At 38.9% G+C, this 20,743-nt stretch overlaps 1 protein-coding gene across 10 annotated transcripts in view; it reads left to right on the top strand.

The window, feature by feature from the left end:
- Dmd (dystrophin) overlaps positions 1-20,743 on the top strand; it is a 2,011,337-nt gene that overhangs the window by 1,861,243 nt on the left and 129,351 nt on the right. For 5 of the 10 annotated variants that reach the window (XM_077107054.1, XM_077107049.1, XM_077107053.1 and 2 more), the window contains exons 1-2: positions 1,093-1,226; positions 7,101-7,162. In XM_077107054.1, coding sequence (XP_076963169.1) covers positions 1,207-1,226; positions 7,101-7,162 — 82 coding nt within the window. In that variant the 5' untranslated portion in view covers positions 1,093-1,206. Of the gene's footprint in view, positions 1-1,092; positions 1,227-7,100; positions 7,163-20,743 lie in introns of those variants that run through there. The other 5 variants (XM_077107047.1, XM_077107046.1, XM_077107045.1 and 2 more) reach the window with 1 other exon arrangement.

Here is a 20,743-nt window from a genome sequence, read left to right as displayed (position 1 = left end):
GAAACGGGAATGTGTTTAAACTGTAGACCGAAGTGGAATGAATCAACTAGGAGAGTGAAAAGCAGAGGGTTGAAAGAAGATAAAAAGGAAAAGCAGGCCCACAAAATAAATGGATGAAGAGGGACAATGAAAAAACTAAAGGAATTTATCTTAAGATACTCTACCGACTCTAAGATATTATGTGGAGGTTGTGGAGAATTCTTGTGCTAATGAAGGCTTTCTTCTTTTTGGAATATTTCCAGGCTCGAAATAATCTTGTGTAGTTAACTAGTATCATCATATTGCAGACCCTACGATGAGACATATTTGAAAGGGCCAGGCCCTGTAACTTTTGGAATAAAATGTTCCACTGGAAAAAAGAGCTCCTTTTAGATGTTTCTGAAAGAATACTGAAAGCACCATTGGCAATGGTGTCATAATTAGAGAGAGAGCCTACACCAGTGCTTCTCAAGCTCTAGTGTGCTCAAGAGTTTCTGATTCTGTAGGTCTGGGGTGGGGCCCCGGGAATTTTCATTTCTAAGAAGTTCTGATACTTCTGGTCCCGAGACTACATTTTAAGAACCACTGCTATATCACAAAAACAAATGCAAATGCTTGTTAAGAATCTCGTTTGATCCAGCCTGAGCCTAACCTGAATTTCACGTCTTTACTGCCCCACCACTTTAATCTTCAATTGAGGGGGAAGTGTGTGTGGGGGTTGTGCATGTGATTTTTCTTTCATTTTCTAAAAAGAAAACTCCAAGCCCACACACTAATTATTTGCGATGAGGTCATTTGCACCTAGGTCATTTATTTAGGCAACAAGTAGTCTTGCTAGAGATTTTAAGGGGTGCTAGCAAGCAGTGTGTGGCTTCCAGATTCCTGGGTCTACCTTAAAACCCCATCCCCTTCCTCTTTTTCCTTTTCTTTCTTTCTTTTTCTTTTTCCTTTCTGTTTTGCAAGCTCCAACTGCCTAGTCCCGGGGAGTCCCAGTTCCCAGGTCTAGGTGGGGGCGGAGCCCAGTACGGCCCCGCCCCGTCTGCCCGCAGCGCCCCCTCCCCGGCCGGCCCGCTTGCCCGCCCGCCCGCCCGCCAGCGCCGGCTCCTCCGCAGTGCTTTCGGCTGCGAGTCTGGGCGGCGGCGGCGCTCGACTTTCGGGCAGCCCGGCGGCTCTAGAAAGCTCACTCCTCTGCTTGCGCCCGCCCCCGACCGCGGAGCCCTTGCAGCCATGAGGGAACAGCTCAAAGGGTAAGTGGATCGCAGCCCCCGACCCCCTCTGATCGCGCCGCAATCCTTGCACTTGTGGCACGAACAGAGGGCTAACCGGGGAAGCCAAAACTTGGACGGGCGCGGTGACTGGACCCCGGGCGTCCGGGCGTCGAGGAACCTCTCCCGCGGGTCTTGGTGGCGCCGCTGCAGGTGCGCCCCCGGGGGTTTTTCCCCTGGCGCCCAGCTCTCGGGAAGCCTCTTCCCCAGTCTTGGGACGGGCTCATACAGAAAAAGCTGATTTCTCGCCGTGCCCAGAGCGGACAATATGTTTTTCGCTCAGGGATTGGGGCCGGGAGCTTTTTTGCCTCTTTCCGGGCTGCCAGTGTGGACGTGAGCCAGACAGGCTGTTCCTAAATCGTCTCTGGACCTCGCAGAAGGAAGGGGCGCGTGCGGCTCTACCTTCCATTGCACTGCAAGTGCCAAAAGGTCAACTTTCTGCCTGATTTCTTCTGAGGATTCCAACTGAAATTTCCCTCGCTACGTTTTCTACCGTGCTTATTGCATGCCTCAAGACTTGGAGAAATCAGGAAAGAAAAACCAATTAAAGCCTAGAAGTCAAGGACTTGACGGAGAGAGGATCGAGGGTTTCGGGTGGTTGGTTAGACTTCTTTTGCCCTCTGGGGTTGGGTGTGGAGTCATTTCTGGGGTGTTCCTCTCTCATGTTTCTCCAGGTGCCTGTGTTCATCTTTAAGCAAAGTTTGGCATTCCCAGTCCGATCACAGCAATGAAAAGGGCTGGACACTTTGCTTATCTCAGTTAAATTTGAAGTTAACTTTGAAACTGAATTTGAAGGGGTTTAGTTACCTGAGGGAGGCATAGTATTAATTATAAAATGCTTTAAACACCATGAAAAAAAATCCATCCGCTTTAAGTGGCAAGCCGAGTCTTGAAGTGAAAAATCTATATTCTTCCGTGGCCAATAAGCTCTTCTTGGTCCCTCTGGTTCATTATACCTGTCATCTCTTCTTGTCGTCTCCCGCCCGCCCCGCATCACGCTTTCTTTTTCTGCCTAGATTTTGTAATTTCCTTGTTCCACAGCACCTCTTTGGAGAAGACAGTTGCTCCCAGAGAAGTGAGAGGAGCAAATGAAACAACACGCTTATATGAAAGGTCTCCGACCCTTGATCACCGTGGAATTGGTTTCAGTCATCATTGTTTGATCTTGGATTGGACACGACCCTGAAGTGAAATTGCTTTGGCCAAAGTTGAGGGTGGGTGGGAGGCAAACCTTGAAAAGCAAATAGACGGAGAACAAGTAACAGCTGGAACAGCCACTGAGGCAATCATCTTTGCCCTGGATTGAGCCAAACAGAATAAAAATGTTAAATATCCAGGGAACACGAAACAGGAAGTAGAATAGGATTTGTGATGCTTAGATTGACACCCATCCTTCTAAGCCCCTTCCCCACAGTAGCAGAAACTTTTAAGTATATTCTCCCATCCCCACCCTGCCAGTATTCCAGCAGCGCAAGCCAAGTTCAACAATTCAGCATGCAGATGCCAAGGTTCCTCTAGAAAAAGAGTCTGATCCCCAGATTAAAGGGAAATCATTTGTGTGTGTGGATCAATGGGCTCCAGATTATATATGAAGCCAAACTAATCCTCTGCAAATCACAAGAGAACTCTACCTTTTCATATCACAGCATAGTGATTAGTTTCCTCCCTGGGAAGTAGTGGAAAGATATATTTTTTAAAGGCAACTGTTCAGAATATTTTCAGTACCAAATAACAGTGGTGGCAGAAGAAATCTTATTTTAATTAGGCAACTGCCATTTCCCCAGTGAGAGCAGTAGATATTTGTTACTTTTTATAAGTGTTTAATGTTTGTTTTTAAGAAACTAAAATCGCTCTTCCAATAAGTCTGATTATTCCAGCACTGACAGCAGGAACAGCTCTGAGGTGGTTATAATAACCTTGCACACTACTTGAAACTAAAGAAGGTGAGAGAAAATTTAAATTGTATGGTAGGAAATTAGGTCAGCCCTGTGCTCAGTAGAGTAATGCTTTAATTTCTTATTATTGACAAGTAGGTGTTGCTGGGGTCTTTTGTCATAGCCAATTATTTTATATTTTAATTTGCATTAGGTTCCTATCATAGCCTCAGATAAAATGAAAAAAGGGAGGTAATTGTATTTTGTACAAATAAAAAAATAGTGTGTGTGGGGAATCTTAGCATGAAGACTGCTCAGAGAGGTATATCTGATGCCACGCTTTGGGACCAGCAGGGCCAAAATGAATAGAATTTTGTAAAGATTTGAAGAGTGTTTTAAGGATTATTTATGAAGCCAATCTCTGTGTTAATGTACATACAGATTTGTGATCTACGTTGAACATCATTGTTCTCTGGAAGGCTGAACAAAGATGTACCCATTAATGTATGAGTAGGTTTCATATTTTCCTTTTTGATTTGATGTGGTATTTGAGGAGTGTATTTCTAAAGTGGAAAGTGGAGTGCAGGGCATATTTTTTCTATATTGCCTGCGAGTTCCAGATAAATGTGAGCTGTCTGTCATGGAGTTATTGAGAATTCTCTTGTTTTTGAAGACAGGCACAGAGTAAGAAATACAGCTGTAAAACCGTATTGATCACAGGCAAAAAAAAAAAAAAAATCAGTTTGTCCTAAGAGGTAGAATATAGATGTGAGTTACGTAGATTTGTATTTATCATTTCATGGGATCCATATCCATCTTTCCTGTCTATTTGAGGGTGTTAAATATGTCCCAGTAGGACCTTGTGTTCACCACAGGTAGAAAACACCCACATACAGTAAAGTGAATATTTGGTTTATCATGTAGTTGCTCAAAAATTTGAAGTCCTTTCAGCTGCGCTGCCAAGCATTTTTGGCATTGACTGATTAAAAGATTATTTTTCTAGTGTTGAGGATTAGTCACACCCTTTCTTCTTTTCTTCTTTTTGCTTGTGCTCACTTCTTTCTTTTAGTACTGGTTTGCAGATGAAGTGAAACTAAGACTGCAAAGGTGAAATCTAAATCTGTTTTTCTGGTTACTTTGCATTGCTTAAAAATAAAGGGTGTGTGTGTTGGAGGAGAGGAAGGTAAAAAAAATTTTAAAAAGGTTGGTTTTTGGAATTATTTAAGGAGTTCACTTATCGGTGTTATTCATGTTTTCTAAAATCAAAATCACAGGTAATTGATAGAATAGTACCTATCAAGCACTATGGTCGCCACACACAAATAAGGGATGGGATATGGAGCTGACAATTTCTTATGTCTTCCTGCAAAGTAAATTTCAGTTTTGTTAAGGACTTGTGGATTAAAAAAAAAATTCTAAAATCTTTTTCATTTTTAACCTGCAAAATAAATTCATTTGAAAGGTGGTAATGTAGGTATATTGACAGTCATGAGAATTTTTCTCACAGATGGGGGTACTGCATGAAGCTCTCATTAACTCTCTCTCTGTGATTCTCTTGTAAATTTTATGCACGTTTCTCATTTGGTACAAGTTGCATTTGGTACAAGTCAATTTCTTTGCCATGCTCCTCCGATTTGAAGTATATTCTAGGAGGTGACTTTTCAGGGTGGTTCTCTGTCTCTGGTCAGGTTTATCAGCTTAGGCAAATGTTTTTTTTCAGATCCATTGAAGATGCTACAGTCCCTCAAATATCCTAGAAATAGGATATTGTTTCATTATGCACTGTGCCAAGCAAGGGCCTGTACATGTGGGCACAGGTGTGTTTCCCTTTTTCCCTTCCTGGTGTTCATATTTGGATGACCTTTGGAAATGGGGAAGACCTGAGTACGGGGTGGTTTCAATAAAAGGTAACCTTTACTTACTGTGCACCTGTGTACAAAATTGGTACCCCATCACTCTGCAAGCTAAAAAATGCCGAAGAACAAGCAACACTTTTCCCATGAAGCTGCAAGCTGCGGTCTCTTTGTGCTGTGCATGTAAAGTACCAGTCCTGCCTGCCCCTTTCCAAATCAGAAACCGGCTTGGTCATGGGATTTCCTAATACTCCCTAAAGCATGGACTGCATCTCCTGCTCTTCTTACTCCTAAGACTTCCATGTCACTCTTGTTACATTCCCTCAACTGATAAGCCCCTGTTAACATTCCTCAAATGTACATTTTCTCTGTGGGAAAAATAAAACAGAAATGAACATATTTATTTAGAAGAGAGCGAGACAGCGCTTCCCAAGTGAACATTTTCTTTTCTTTTTTTTGGTACCAAGGATTGAACTCAGGGGTACTTGGCCACTGAGCCACATCCCCACCCCTATTTTTTGTATTTTATTTAGAGACAGGGTCTCACTGAGTTCTTAGCCTCATTCTTTTTGCTGAGGCTGGCTTTGAACTTGTGATCCTCCTGCCTCAGCCTGGGATTACATGAGGGATCCCGGATCACAAGTGAACATTTTCTTGCAAATTGATTTCACTAATCTTCTCTGCTCTGCACTGAATGGTAAATATCGTAGGGGTGGCCTTTGAAGTGGTACAGTTTGGTTAATTTCCATATGTCATTGTTCAATTTATGATAATTTTTATGAAACTCCTTTATGTTTTCTACTTTTTATTTTTTAAAACAAAGGTATTACCAGTGAGTGTTATGTTTTGCTGTCTAGGAAGGGTGACTGGCTTACTGCAGTTGGATTCACATCTGTATTGTAATCAACTAATACAAGGTTTGCTTTTAATGGACGGTAATTTGAAGGCCACATAATAACAAAAACAACCACATATTGAGCACCAAAATGTGACAGTCAATTTCCTATATCACGTAGTAGTTCTTTAACTCTCTCTGGTGAGTAGCCTTGCCTCAAATTTCACAACCAGTAGGGCGCAAAGCCCTAAAATCCAAACCTGTGCTGAGTCCCAGTGACATTGCTCCCTCTCCAAATTCCTCTTTTTGTGTGAGGCCTCTCTACTTTCTGGTGCCCTTGAAGTACACCAATTAAAGTAATTTCTCCTTTCCCTATCCTCCCCCTAAAAGATTATGAATAGGCTCTGCATACTGAAAAATTATTCAAAACTGCATTTTGTGTTATCATAGCCCATCATGTAATCCCTGAAACTGGAAATATGATGCTATGGTGATTTATGTAGATGGGCCAAAGTAAGGAAAAGTATATGTAGTTATCTCTCTTGGGTTTATTCATGTAATTGAATGAGGAACAAAGGTGTTTTGTTCCTTTTGTGGAAGGAGCTGATAGCAGGCAACCACACTCCCGAGAAATGGAGAACTATGAATGCTTCATTCAGGCCAAAGTAAATATAGGAAGAGGTGAAGTGGTGTAGAGAGTACTGAGTTAAGAAGACATTCTAAAAGTAATGGGAAGAAGGAAGGTATGATATATTAGTCAGGCGCTGGCCGTACCTTAAGCTGAAATAGAATACAAGTGTCACAGATATGAGATCTGGATATGGAGAGGGAAGAGTAATGGAGAAGGGTCCCAGTGGTGAAAGCGAGTGAGAAGTGAAATGATTTATAGTCATGGAACTAATGTCCAGTATCTCTCGTGACAGAGTTGAATAGCAATCAATTGTCAGTGTCCTTTCTGTATATTCCACATTGAATGGGTGAAGAAATTCTCATCTTTGATTATTGATTACATAACAAGGTCTATTTATTATAACAGAAGTGCAGTCGATTTGTGGGTGCAAAAAAAGAAACAAATTCTGGAACCAAATAATGTTCATATTGCTTTTCCCTTTAAAAAAATGATGACAGGCCTTTCTGATTGCAAGATAAACAGTCTTCACTACTCTATGAAAGTCCTTGGAAGTAAAGATGCCAAATGATTCAAAAGTAAACATCCTGTTCCCTGCCACTCTCCCCCATTTTTCCTACTGCCCATCATAAATTCTAAAGTGATTCTTTTTATTTTGTGTTTTAGCCACGAGACCCAAACAACATGCTGGGACCATCCCAAAATGACAGAGCTCTACCAGTCTTTAGGTAAGGATATGACCATGTTTCCTCCAGGTTAAATGACAGATGACTTTCAGTATAGTTTGTAGTGTCAAATCATTTGTTGTATAAATATGTCACTAGGTATTTTCAAGGGTAAAAATTGTAGCATCTTTCTATTGATAATTGACAATTAGCTTTTATTTTTTTTCATAGATTTCTTTCTTAAAAATAACTTTTAGAATTTCACTGATTCCTGAAAATTCAACATCCCTAAAGGTCCTCATAGTTTTATTTGATGCCCCCAAAGAAAAACACTTGTAATGAATGGCAATTTTTCCCCACAAAGAAAGAAAATTATTTCAAGTTATTTTTATTGATTTCTTCCATGTGAAACCAAGATGATGCTTTTGCCAACAAATGTTGTATAGAGGAATTTTCTGCCATCTTTTCAATTGATCACAATTCCTAAGGCCTGTCAGGTCATCAGTGTGATCCTTTAAATGATTGCTCTGCTATGGCTTGTTTGCTGTTTGTGTGAGAGCTTGATAGGGTCCTCCCCTTCATAACTTGGAATTTTTTGAAGAAATACAAGTTTACAGATAAGGGGAGAACGCTGATCTCTTTAGACTCTCCTTCATTTATTCTGTCATTTTAGCCTTGTACAGAATAATCTGAAATGAATTCTCTTGCATTGTGGGTAGATTTTTTCTCTACCTTTTAATGTCTGCATTTTTGTGAATGGACATGTTTATAGACTAAAACACATGAGGTAATCTCTTTGGGTTTAAAGCTTTGTGATGAAGCCCACAGGAATCAGGGTGTTTGAACATAAATTGTATATATGTGTACAGGGTCTGTGTGCAGCTGTTACTGCTTTTCTGTCACAGATGCTCATCGGTTAATGGATTTTAACTATAGGGTCACTAAGGAATAGAGTTGGCGATATTAACCAAAAAAATTGTTTTACCTCACTTTTTTTCTGCCTATAAATGATATGAATTACTGCAGAAAAACTGAAAAATGTACATAATATGTATGAAAAAGGAAAAGTCACCTATAATTCTATTAGCCAGTGATATCTAATACATTTCAAGTGATATGTCAGTTTGGCAGATTGTTTTGTTTTTTTTTTTTTTTTCCTTTTGGTGGTGCTGAGGATTGAACCCAGGGTCTCTCATATGCTAGTGCTTTATTTCAGAGCTACATCCTCAATCTGTAATATTTTATTTCAGTCTAGGGGTAAGTGTGTAAACTTGTAAAAATTTAAATAAAATTGGGATCATTTAATCTTCAAGTGCTACATTTTTCAGCCCCTACAAAATGTTTTTGGCTTTTAATATTGGACTGTTTATAGTACAGGTGGAAGAGCTGAATATGTATTTTGGCAGATGTGAGAATGAAGGTTTCCTATGAAGCAGGTAGCAGCTGTGCTGGGCAAACCCATCACCTAGCCTAATACTCTCAGGACCTCTAAATTTGTCTGTAAGCCTCCTGTAGCTTACAGAGACCTAGACCACTAGTAAGTTTCCCACTTATGTTACCATGATCTCTAGTTGTAACATTGTAACGTTGTTTTCACCTGGAGTTGAACTCAGAGGTGAATTCAGGGGTGCTTACAACAGAGATGTATCCCTTCCATTTTATTATTATTGTTATTTTATTTTTATTTTTATTTTACTTATTTATTTTTTGGTACCAGGGATTGAACTCAGGGACACTCGACCACTGAGCCATATCCCCAACCCTTTTTTTGTATTTTATTTAGAGACAGGGTCTCAATGAGTTGCTTAGCACCTCCACATCCCTGAGGCTGACTTTGAACTCACAATCCTCCTCCTGAGCTGCTAGAATTATAGGCATGTACCACCGCCCCCTTCTTTATTTGTTCTTTTTAAATACACATGATAGTAGAGTGTATTTTGACATATTATACATACATGGAGTATAACTTATTCTAATTATGATCCCATTCTTGCGGTTGTACAGAGAAAGGGTCTTGCTAAGTTATTGAGGGTCTCACTAAATTGCTGAGGCTGGCCTCTATCTTGTAATCCTTCTCCCTCAGCCTCCCTAGACACTGGGATTACAGGAGTGTGCCACTGAGCCTGGCTTATAACTTACTTTTATTACAAAATAATTAACATTAAGATAACACTGGTGTACTTTTTAAAATTGATGTTAGGGGTAGAACCCAGGGATTTGTACATGATAGATAAGTGTTGTACCACTGAGCCATATCCCAGCTCTATTCCCTTTTTTTAAGTTTGAAAATAATCAAGTTAACAAAATAAAGAGAAGACAAATAAACCATCCTTAAGAGTTAACTAATTTTATTTTATTTTGGGTACTTTGGATTGAGCCGCATCCCCAGTCCTTTTTATTTTCTATTTTGACACAGAGATATACTGGGTTTTTGAGGCTGGCCTTGAACTTTGAATCCTCTTTCCTCACCCTCCTAAATCACAGATTATAGGCTTTTTGTTCCTGACACAATTAACTAATGTTTAGTAGCCTTCAAAATTTTGTTTCTAAAACATCTTTTCCTTCAATAGATACATATTTATAAAAATTGAATTGTTCTGTTTTGTGACCTGCTTTTTTTTTTCACCTAAAAATGTGCTATGACCATGTTTCCATTTGATTGCAGATTGTTCTCTAACATTTTCTTTTCTTTCTTTCTTTATTTATTTTAAGTACCAGGGATTGAATCCAGGGTCACTCAACCACTGAGCCACATCCCCAGCCCTTTTTATATTTTATTTAGAGACGGGATCTCACTGAGCTGCTTAAGGTCTTTCTTAATTGCTGAGGCTGGCTTTGACTTTCGATCCTGTAGCCTCAGCCACCTGAGCCTCTGGGATAACATTTTCTTTTAATTGTCTGTCCTGAAAAATTACAAACATAGTAGTTTAAAAGTGCTATTTGCCAGCAGGCTGAGGCAGGAGGATTTCTAGTTCAAAGCCAGCCTCAGCAATTTAGCAAGGCACTATTTTGTATTTTATTAGAGATAGGCACTCAGTGAGATCCTGTCTCCAATAAAATACAAAATAGGGCTAGAGATGTGGCTCAATGGTCAAGTGCCCCTGAGTTCAATCCGTGGTAAACCCCCCCAAAAAGGTGTTAATCACAGACTATCAGTTTATAGGTGTTTTCACCTTCAGTGATACTTACGTGTAAATGTAATCATCGTATTTATAAAGTTTTCTTAGTAGTTTGGATGTGATGGTAAACTCAAAGCCAACAGTCTTGCATAGTTTATGACCTGGGACAAGTCACTGGATTTTAGAAAGTAATGGAATTTTACAGTTGGAGGGGATTTTATGGCTCATATATTGCAAATTTTATCTTTTATTAAATCATCTTTATTGAGGTATAATTTGCATATGATAAAATGCAATCATGTAAATGTGATCAATTGTATAACCCCTTTTGAAAAATCATCCCCCACACACTGCCCCCCACCCCCACCCCCTCCATCCTGGGGATTAAAACCAGGGGCACTTTACCACAGAGCTTCATTTTATTCCCAACCCTTTCAATCTTTTATTTTCGCCAGGCAGGTGGCACATGCCTGTAATCCCAGTGGCTCAGGAGGCTGAGGCAGGAGGATTGTGAGTTCAAAGCCAGCCTCAGCAACTTAGTGAGGCCCTAAGAAACTTAGCAAGGCCCTAAGCAACTTAGCAAGACCCTGTCTGTATATAAAAAAAGGCTGGGGATGTGGCTCATTGGTTACATGCTCCTGGGTTTAGTCCCTGGTACCACCAAAATTAAACAAAACAAAACAGAAAATTTTATTTTGAGGCAGGATCTCATTAAGTTAACTGCCCAAGCCCGCTGCAAAACTTGAGATCCTCCTGCCTCAGTTTCCTGAGTTTCTGGGATTACAGGTGTGTACCACTGCACCCAGCTCAAATTCTGTTTCTTTCTAGCCTAATAACACCTTGAAAATGAAGTACATGTTGAAATTTGCTTTTCTGCTTTTAGAGCTAGTATTTCTGTTATAATAAAATAGTCCTTGAGCTTTCTTTTTTTTTTTTTTTTTGGTAATGGGGATCAAACCCAGGGCCTCACACATGTTAGGCAAGCGCTCTACCACCGAGCTACATCCCCAGCCCTCTTGGGCCAATAACTTTTTTATCAGAAGATGACTCATCATTTGATAAATTCTGTTTATTTGGGAACTGCTTATATGTGACATGCCAGCAATTGACTGGCATGGTGGGTAGTATCAACATTCACATTTCTTAGGATAGTGAAATCAGGTTCAGAGAGGCATTGATCAGGGCTACATAGTCTTAGGGGGCTATATTAGGATTTGACCCTGCTCTTTTGTTTGTGCTTTCACTGATCTCATTAATTTTATTCATTCAGTGAAGAGTGTCTATGTTGGTCACCACATACCAGCCACAAATCCTACAAATACATACAAATTGACAATTTCCTAGGGATAGAAGGTTACTTGAATGATATTTCTGGAAATGGTACAGCGAGTTCCTAGACAGCAGGTACTCCTTCTTTCACTATTGCCTGGCACCCATAGAATGATTGATTTAGTTTGTGATATGTCTTCATCTCTTGTGATGACCTACAAGATTAAGTGCCAGCCTTGGCCACCTATTCCCCCCCTCCGTAAATTATAGTGTTTCAAAGTTGAAATGTAAGCATAACATACTGAAAAGAAACCTTGAGTTTAATTTTTACTTATTGGCATATGTTTTTCTTATTCAAGAGTCATCCCTTTAGGTCTAAATTGCTATTTTGAGAAGATTGGAAGTTTGTTTTTTTTTTTTTTTTTTGTACCAGGGATTGAACCCAGGGGTGCTTTACCACTGAGTCATATGCACATCCCCCCAGCCCTTTTTATTTTGAGACAGGGTCTCTAAGTTGCTTAGGGGATTGGAAGCCTTTAACTTTACTCAGTTCATCAAAGGAGAAATGGTATCTTGGTCTGGTGTGTCAAAGGTTTGAGGCCACACCAAGCCTTTCCTCCTAAGGAAAGCTGAACTTTTTTTTTTTTTTTTTTAAGTTGTAGATGGACAGCATGCCTGTATTTATTTATTTTTATGTGGTGCTGAGGATCGAACCCAGTGCCTCACACATGCTAGGACAAGCGCTCTACCACTGAGCTACAACCCCAGCCCAGACACCAGAACTTTCTATGATGACATGCTGAAAAAACCAAGATGTTGCTTGTCCCCTCTGTGCCCCCCACTCCAGATACATCTTTACTGTAGAAGTAAAGGTCATTCACCATATGCTTGTGGTATTACAGTTTCCAAGTATGCCCTTTCTTTTTGTTTTTGGTACCGGGGATTGAACTCAGGGGCACTCCACCACTGAGCCCCATCCCCAGCCCTATTTTGTATTTTATTTATTTAGAGACAGGTTGTCACTGTGTTGCTTAGTGCCTCACTATTGCTGAGGTTGGCTTTGAACTTGTGATCCTCCTGCCTCAGCCTCTAGAGCTGCTGGGATAATAGGCATGCGCCACCACACCCGGCTCCAAATATGCCCTTTCTAAGGAAGTTTCCATTCTCTAATTTGCCCAGATCCCAAGAAGCCTGCTCAGTGTACATTTATTTTACTTGCCTTACCTGCAGAAGCGTTCAGGTGTTTCCCTGCCCTCAGTATTGGAAGCCAAAAACGTTTTGGAAGGACTGAAAAAGTAGCACATGAACATTAACTGATATGAGGATACAATTTACTTGGAAAAAAATTTAGGTCTTTTTCTTTTTCACTCTTTTGCCCCTGATGTTCTACAGTGAATTTATGTTATTTATCATTAACTATTTAGTAAAAAATGTTTCTTCATAAATTCCCCATGCCATTCCTTAGTGTATCTTTTGCTGCAAGTCCTGAACCCATGAAAACCCATGACAGAAAAAAACAAACACACATACACACATACTATGCCGTATACTTTTATGCATTTAAGCATTCTGATTTTCATGGACTTCCTCAGGTAAATTTAAACTCGAGGAAATTATATATTTTTAGTTTCTAGCTATGTTCAATCTCAAAAAAAAAAAACCAGACTTAAACATTTTAGTGGTAGAGGGGTGAGGATGTAGCTCATTTACTATGCAGTAGTCCCTGGGATTGATCCTCAGCAGTGGGGGAAAAATTAGTAATAGAGAACACAAAACTAACACTTTATTTTTATTTTCATTTATTTATTTATTTTTAATTCTGGGGATCAAACCCAGGATCTTAATGCATGTTACCACTGAGCTACACCTGCAGGACTAACTTTGGATTAAAAAGAAAAAACCAAAAGACAAAGCAAGAGAATTAATTTTAGATTTTCCCTCACAGATGTTAAAGGGCTTTTTAGAATGGGCTTTCAACAAATGTTGGAAATATTGGTGTTTTACTTGGTTTTAGGCTGTGTACTTGTATAAAAGAATTCCAAGTTATGAGAGAGAAAATGTTGTCAGAATCCCACACAAGCAAAGCAGTTATAGTAATGAAAAAATTTAAATGCTCCTAGTAACAACCAGAGAGTCATTAGGAATTTGAGACTTTAGAAAATTTTCTACATAACATTAACAATTTTGCAGAAGCAGTGTTTTTGGGTTTTTGTTTGTTTGTTTCTTTTGATATTAGAGATTGAACCCAGGGGTGCTTAAGCACTGAGCCACATCCCCAGCCCTTTTTGTTTTATATTTAGAGACAGATGCTTGCTAAGTTACTGAGGGCCTTGCTAAGTTGCTGAGGGCCTTGCAAAGTTGCTGAGGCTGGCTTTGAACTTGTGATCCTCCTGCTCAGCTTCCTGAGCCACTGGGGTTATAGGTATGCACCACCACACCTGGCTTGGCTTCATGTTTTGCTAGGAAGAAATAACCAAAAACAATTTAAAAACAGTTTTCTCTTGGCATTTTTATTCTCCTTTTTTTTCTTTGTTCCTGAGTATGGGGACTGAACCTAGGGTGTTCTCCCACTATTTTAGTATTTTTCTGTGACACCCCCAGTAGTCATAGAATTGTGATAGAGAGTAATGGGGTGAGTAGGATATAAAAAACAAAATTTCCCATATCATTTTTATAGAGTTTACTATCTTTATCTTTAAAATTAGTGTATTGGAAAAAAGTAGAATTTTTTCTCTTACTTTGGGCTGAAGGTGGGGCAGATTGTTTACAAAACTTAATGTGATCATAATTTTTCGAGAGGTACCTTTAGGCTGATTCTGCTGACAAATGGATTTAATCATTCCTGCTTTAAAAATAAACATTCTGGGTGGAAAAAAAGATCATGCATCCCTCTGTATTCTTCAGGCTTAGTGAAGCAAGATGGTATCCGGTAGGAAAGCTCTTGAGGTATTTCCCACAAAGCCTCTCTGGATCATTCATTTGTTGTTGAGAGGATGTATTCCTCATGTTTTCTTAGAAGTAATAATATGCTGAATTCATGAGGTGAATTTCAGGTTTCTTTCAGCATGTTTTATAAATATAAAGGAAAGAATATTGTTTATTAGTTTATCTTGGTGATTTAAAACTTAAAGCTCTTTAAGGCCCAAAGGCATTTACAAAAATCAGTAGGTATTAGATGGTAATGTGCTCTGGAATTTATTTTCAAATAATAATATAACATTGATTTACATGAAGTGCAATTATATGATTAAAATCCCGCCCTGGTAATTGACATTTAGTCCCCTAAGATCATTGTGGGACTGGGACACCTGTTATCCTAGTGCCTCAGTAGACTGAGGTAGGAGGATCCCAGGTTAGGCCAACCTTGTTAATTTAGTAAAACCCTGTCACAAAATAAAGTAAAAAGGATTCCCTAGTCATTTTTATTTTATTTATGTAGTTCAGTGACAGAATTGCCCTCAAGTTCAATCCCCAGTACTATCAAAAAAAAAATACATAAAACAAAAATACCAAAAAATTCTAAAAAGCTCCTCCACTTTAGAGTAGTTGCCTAGCATGTTTGAGGCCATGGGTTGAAAAAAAAAGTGCCACTTAAAATACTTTGAAAAAATATTTCTTAGTCTGCTTGATTGGGAGTATAGTAATTATAAACACAATAAAATTTTTAAGTGGTACCCCATGGGTCTTTTCTAAACCAAATTATGTTTTGTACATTAATGTACATCAAAACAACAGAGGAATAGTAGAGTACAAAGGACACATAGGTAAAAGGTAGGATAACATGAAGAATCACTAAGCTTCAGAAAGATAACTGACTTTATTTCAAACAATTTATTAAATTTTAGATTCACTGTCTGTTCTGATGTTACCTATTCCAATTTACTTTTAATTCATCGGATCCCTTTCAACCAATAGTTTTCTTTCAGACTATTAGTTCTTCCCCTTTCCTAAAGTTATAGAAAGATCTAGCATGCTGTTGTCCAGGTTTTGGAACCTACTATCCAGCAAGGTACTTACTCAAATGATACAAAAATTTTCAATATTTTTTTCAGTATTGAGGATTGAACTTAACCACTGAGCCACATTCCCAGCCCTTTTATTAAACCATTTATCTTATCTATCTATCTATCTATCTATCTATCTATCTATCTATCTATCTATCGGTACTGGGGATTGAATTCAGGGGCACTTGACCACTGAGCCATATCCCCAGACCTGTTTTGAATTTTATTAGAGACGGGGTCTTACTGAGTTGCTTAGCACTTGGCTTTTGCTGAGGCCATCTTTGAACTTGGGATACTCCTACCTCAGCCACCCAAGTGGCTGGGATTACAGGTGTGCACCACTGCGCCCGGCCTAAATCTTTTACTTTGAGATAGGGTCTTGCTAAGTTGCTGAGGACCTCTCTAAGTTGCAGAGGCAAGGCATGAACTTGTGATCCTTCAACTTCAGCCTTCCAAATTGCTGGGAAGACAAAAGTTTTCAATTTTCAAAATATTACTATTTTATGAATTCTTACCCTTAGTCTCATGTTTGTTTCCTCAGAAGTGCTTCATAATATTAAAATGAGGGCTTAATTTTAGGGTGTAATGGATTTGAGGTTAGTGCGATTTTTCTGCAGTCTTAGTTAAGAGGATTAGTTAAGTCTTAGTTTAGAGACTAAGAGCTTCAAGATAACTGAATACCATTATTAATAAATAATTGTAGGACTGAGGGTGTAGCTCAGTGGCAAAGCATATGTTTAACACGTGCAGGGCTCTGCCACCTAATAATAATAATCAGAAGAAGAAGCAGGAATTATACCCTCAAAGATAGAGTTAGGATCACTGCCATAGAAATCCTTGTACCTCTTTCTTCAGTTTGCTCAACAGGAAGGAATATTGTAAATGTTTGCTCATTCTCCTTCTCTTTTGATAAGCTTTCTACATTCCATTAAGTATTCCCTCCTGAGGATGCTCTCAGATTAGAAACTGCAGGATTCAGAGTGACTATGAATTCCTTTTGCATTAGGCACTTGTCCTAATGCTTTTCTCAGCACATTTTGTAAACTAAACTGTTCTCCAGTAAGTTACTCAGTATTTAGGTTTCCTTGGCTTTTGCCTCTAGCTCCTTAAATATTGCTAAGTATCAAACCTCTACCTTTTGTTCTATGCCAGTGCCTTGAACTAGAAGGAATATCTAGATTCAGATCCCAGCTTGGGTGTGACCTTGGGCTTACTTTTTTGATATATCACTGTCTTAATCAGCTATTTTGCCACTGTGACCAAAAGACCTGACAAGAACAGTTAGAAGAGGAAAAGTTTATTTGGGGTCTCATAGTTTTAGGGGTCTCAGTCCATAGAAGGCTGGCTCCATTCCTCAGGGCTCGAGATGTGGCAGAACATCATGGCTGAAGAGTGTGATAGAGGAAAGCAGCTGGGGACATGGCACCAGGAAGCAGAGAGAGCCCTGCTCAACAAGGACAAAATATATACCCCAAGGCAGGAACTCAGGCACTCACTTCCTCCAGCCACACCCTACCTGCCTACAGTTATCACGAGTTAATCGTATCAGGAAATTAATTCGCTGATGAAGTTAAGGCTCTCATAACCATATCTAAACCATAACAATCATGTTGGACAGTGATCTTCCATCTCTAAAAGTGTGGGTTTCATTAACTCCTGGCTAGAGTAAGGCTCGATGGTATGAATACTGTTACCCTAACTCCCCAATTTCTTTGTTACTACCAACTTGAAAGATATGAATAATAGAATCATTTATAATAATTATACTTTTTATTTATATAGCATTTATTTGTATAGCACTTTACATTGTACAGTTTACAGAAATAACCATATTTAACTCTTACACAGTAGTAAATTAGCTGGCATATGACCTGGATTTTCTTCAGTTTTAGTTCCAGATCTTCTGTTCTGTCACCCTTTGAGTGTATGTCCTGTTTTTTGATTTTGATAATAATGTTCTCATATTAGCAGATGGGGCAACTCCTTCCTTTCCATTTAGACTCGAGCAGACTGAGGCTCAAGACCTGATTTGACTTATTCATACTGACAGAAGTAGAAGATAAGTAACCAAGTCCAGAACATACATTTTATGCCTCCTAGTTCACAGTTCTCAAGGGAATATCCATTACTCCTAGCATGATTTATAAAACTGCTCTATCAGCATAATTAAGCTATGGAATCCCAAATGACATTCTCTATTCCACAGCTGACAAAGTTAGCACAGGAGATTTACTCAGATTTGCAAAATAGAATATGTAAGACATTAAAGCCATTATAGATGTTTTTCCTTTAATTTTTCCATGCTTATAAAATAAAAAAAATTAAACTAGCCCTTTTTGCGTTGATTAGTATCAATTGATTTTCTCCCACTTGTAAAATAGAAATGCAATTTGCAAATCAAAATTTATTGTACTTGAATGGAAAATTCTATGATAACTTTTTTTTTTCTTGTTCAAATAACTTGATTTAAAGCTTCTGAGAGAAGAACATAAATAAACAGATATTTCTGATTGGCATCTCGTGAAGCTTATTTCAGAAAGAAACTCAAAAAGAATGGCCTCTCAGACTCTGACTGGTTTACAATTTAAAAGAACTGCTAAATTGAAGTTTATTTGATCTAAATAAGAGAGCATTAAGGTTACACCTGCAGCAGGGAGAAAAGTGCTAGATGTGTACAATTTTATGTAGCTGGATCTGCAGAAGATGAGTTTGCACACGGAGAAAAGGCATCTAAAAACGTGTCTGTTCTTATTCAGACATTTCCAATATTTCTTTTTTAAGCACACAAGTCTGATTACCTCTGTATGTCTCTTGGGAGCTGCAATTTTGCTGGAAAGAGATTCAGAACAGTCAGAACACTCACATAAAATAGATAGTGAGTTTTAAAGTCCGTACCTTCCACAGTAGTAATAAAATGACCTAAAAATATTCTAAAAGACTCTCTTATGACATAGTGGATGAATCATTAGCTTATTTATGAATTGGTGATTTTCTGTGACAATGTTTCAGAATTTGCCATTTCACACAGTCTTGCTCGCTTGCATAACTCCAGGGACGTCCTTGTGCCCCCTCATAAATTGAAGCTTATGTAACTGGGGAAAATGTTTTATATGTGGTGTGTGTATATATGTGTGTGTGTGCACATGTGCACATACACATTTATTTATGTATTCACATGTATATTCTTAAATGAGACTTAATTTTGGTGAGAATGTGATACTTTGTGTGTTTTGTTTTCTCCTCCTCAAAAGGGACTGTCACTTTTATTTTTGGTACTGGGATTTGAACTCCAGGGCACTTGACCACTGAGCCACATCCCCAGCTCTATTTGGCATTTTATTTAGAGACAGGGTCTCACTGAGTTGCTTGTGCGTCACTATTGCTGAGGCTGGCTTTGAACTTGTGATTCTCCTGCCTCAGCCTCCCGAGCCACTGGGATTACAGGTGTGCGCCACCATGCCCAGCCAGGGACTGTCACTTTCGGAACACTCCCTCTTGAGCTGGTGAAGGGCTGTTTTGTTGTTGTTTTTAACATACAGTACTTCACAGAATTTTAGATGGCTCTACTGAAACTGACTAGTAAGCACTCACAGGACATATAATGCATCACACAGGTTCAGCAGCACTTGATCTAGACTTGGACTATACCTTCTTCTGAGGTGAACCCATTGATAATGCATTTGAATGTCATGGTAATGAAAAGTTACTGGAAAAGTTGCGTAATGCACTTTCTATATTTGTGATAGACCATATTTTGAATAGTGCTGTTCTCTTATGTTTGGTACTGGGGATTGAACCCAGGGGCACTGGATCACTGAGCCACATCCCCAGCTCTATATTGTATTTTGTTTAGAGACAGGGTCTCACTGAGTTGCTTAGTGCCTTGCTTTTTCTGAGGCTGGCTTTGAACTCACGATCCTCCTGTCTAAGCCGCCCTAGCTGCTGGGATTACAGGCTTGCACCACAGTGCCTGGCTAGAACACTTAATTTTTGAAGGCATAAATGTAAACTCAGGTCAAGTGACCTTGGCACTCCTAAGCGATTATTTTAGAAGTCAAAACATAAAAATCATCCTGTCATAGGAAAGGGCCAAAGATGAAGGGTCGGGGCCCTGCTGCCTAGTGTTATTGCCTCTCTTACCCCTTATAATTAAATATAATGTGATATATTTAAAATACAAATTTATAAACTATGGTACATGTTCTCTTTACATTAAACAATGTTTCAATGGGTGAACTAATTGATTGTACTTTGACTTTTCTATTGTCACTTTATGAATTTAGATTTGGAGGCCATGATTTGTAACAGCAAATCAGCTTATTGAGTTTGAGGCTGGAGAGATATGGATTTAATAATAAATATTAAACTGTATTGTTTAGTCTCTCCCAATTCTAAGACAATATACAATTTAGAAGAGAAAATACATGCCATAATCTTTAACTGTAAATGCAAATGAGTTTATCAATATTTTATATACATATTTTACCTTAGTATTTCTCTTTCTATCTATATCTTTTAAATCCCAAAAGTTTAAATAAACTTCAAAGTCATATATATGTGTCATAAAAACACAATGGTAGAGAAACATACTTAATAATTCATAAGTACAAAGAATGGAGAAAGCCTGGGCAATTATGTGACATGCTTGGAAAAATGCCTAACACAGCATAAACATCTAATAAATGGTGGTGGTACTATTATGATAGCAGGAGAATGGCTACAGAGATAAGAAGGAAGGAAAGCAAAAAAAATGTCTTATATGATATTGAAACTTTTGATGATAAAGTTTTTGACTTGGAAGATGTTATCAATCAGATTCCAGTCAGAAAATGGAAGTCATTCTAGTTATTTTGAACAGAAGGAATTCAATGCAGGAAACTGTCTACTCAAGGGTGGAAGAGGGAAGAAGTCATCCAGATAGCTTGAAAATTTATGCTGTACTTATGCATAGAAGGATAATGGAAAGAGATGGTGTCACCAGAGTGTAGATGCCACGGTCATCTATCTGATGGTGGGACCACTGAGGAAGGAGCCCATAAGAAGGAGCTAGAGCCAGGAAGGAGACAGAGCTGGTGCCAGACCTTTTTCTGGAGGCAGAGTGAGAGAGGGAGAAGTACCATGGCCTGGCTTGTTCTCCTTTTCTCTAGTCTTCTGCCAGCGACTCCCATTGGCCAAACTTGCCTGGAAGCCAATTGGGAAAGGGAGCAGGAAAATGCTCTGAAATAAAGATCTAAAGAGCAGGGAAAGGGCAG

The sequence above is a fragment of the Callospermophilus lateralis genome, chromosome X (genome assembly GCF_048772815.1).
Source record: "Callospermophilus lateralis isolate mCalLat2 chromosome X, mCalLat2.hap1, whole genome shotgun sequence".
Classification (NCBI taxonomy): domain Eukaryota; kingdom Metazoa; phylum Chordata; class Mammalia; order Rodentia; family Sciuridae; genus Callospermophilus; species Callospermophilus lateralis.
Note: the sequence above shows the minus strand (reverse complement) of the source record. Positions and strands in the feature narration are given on the sequence as shown.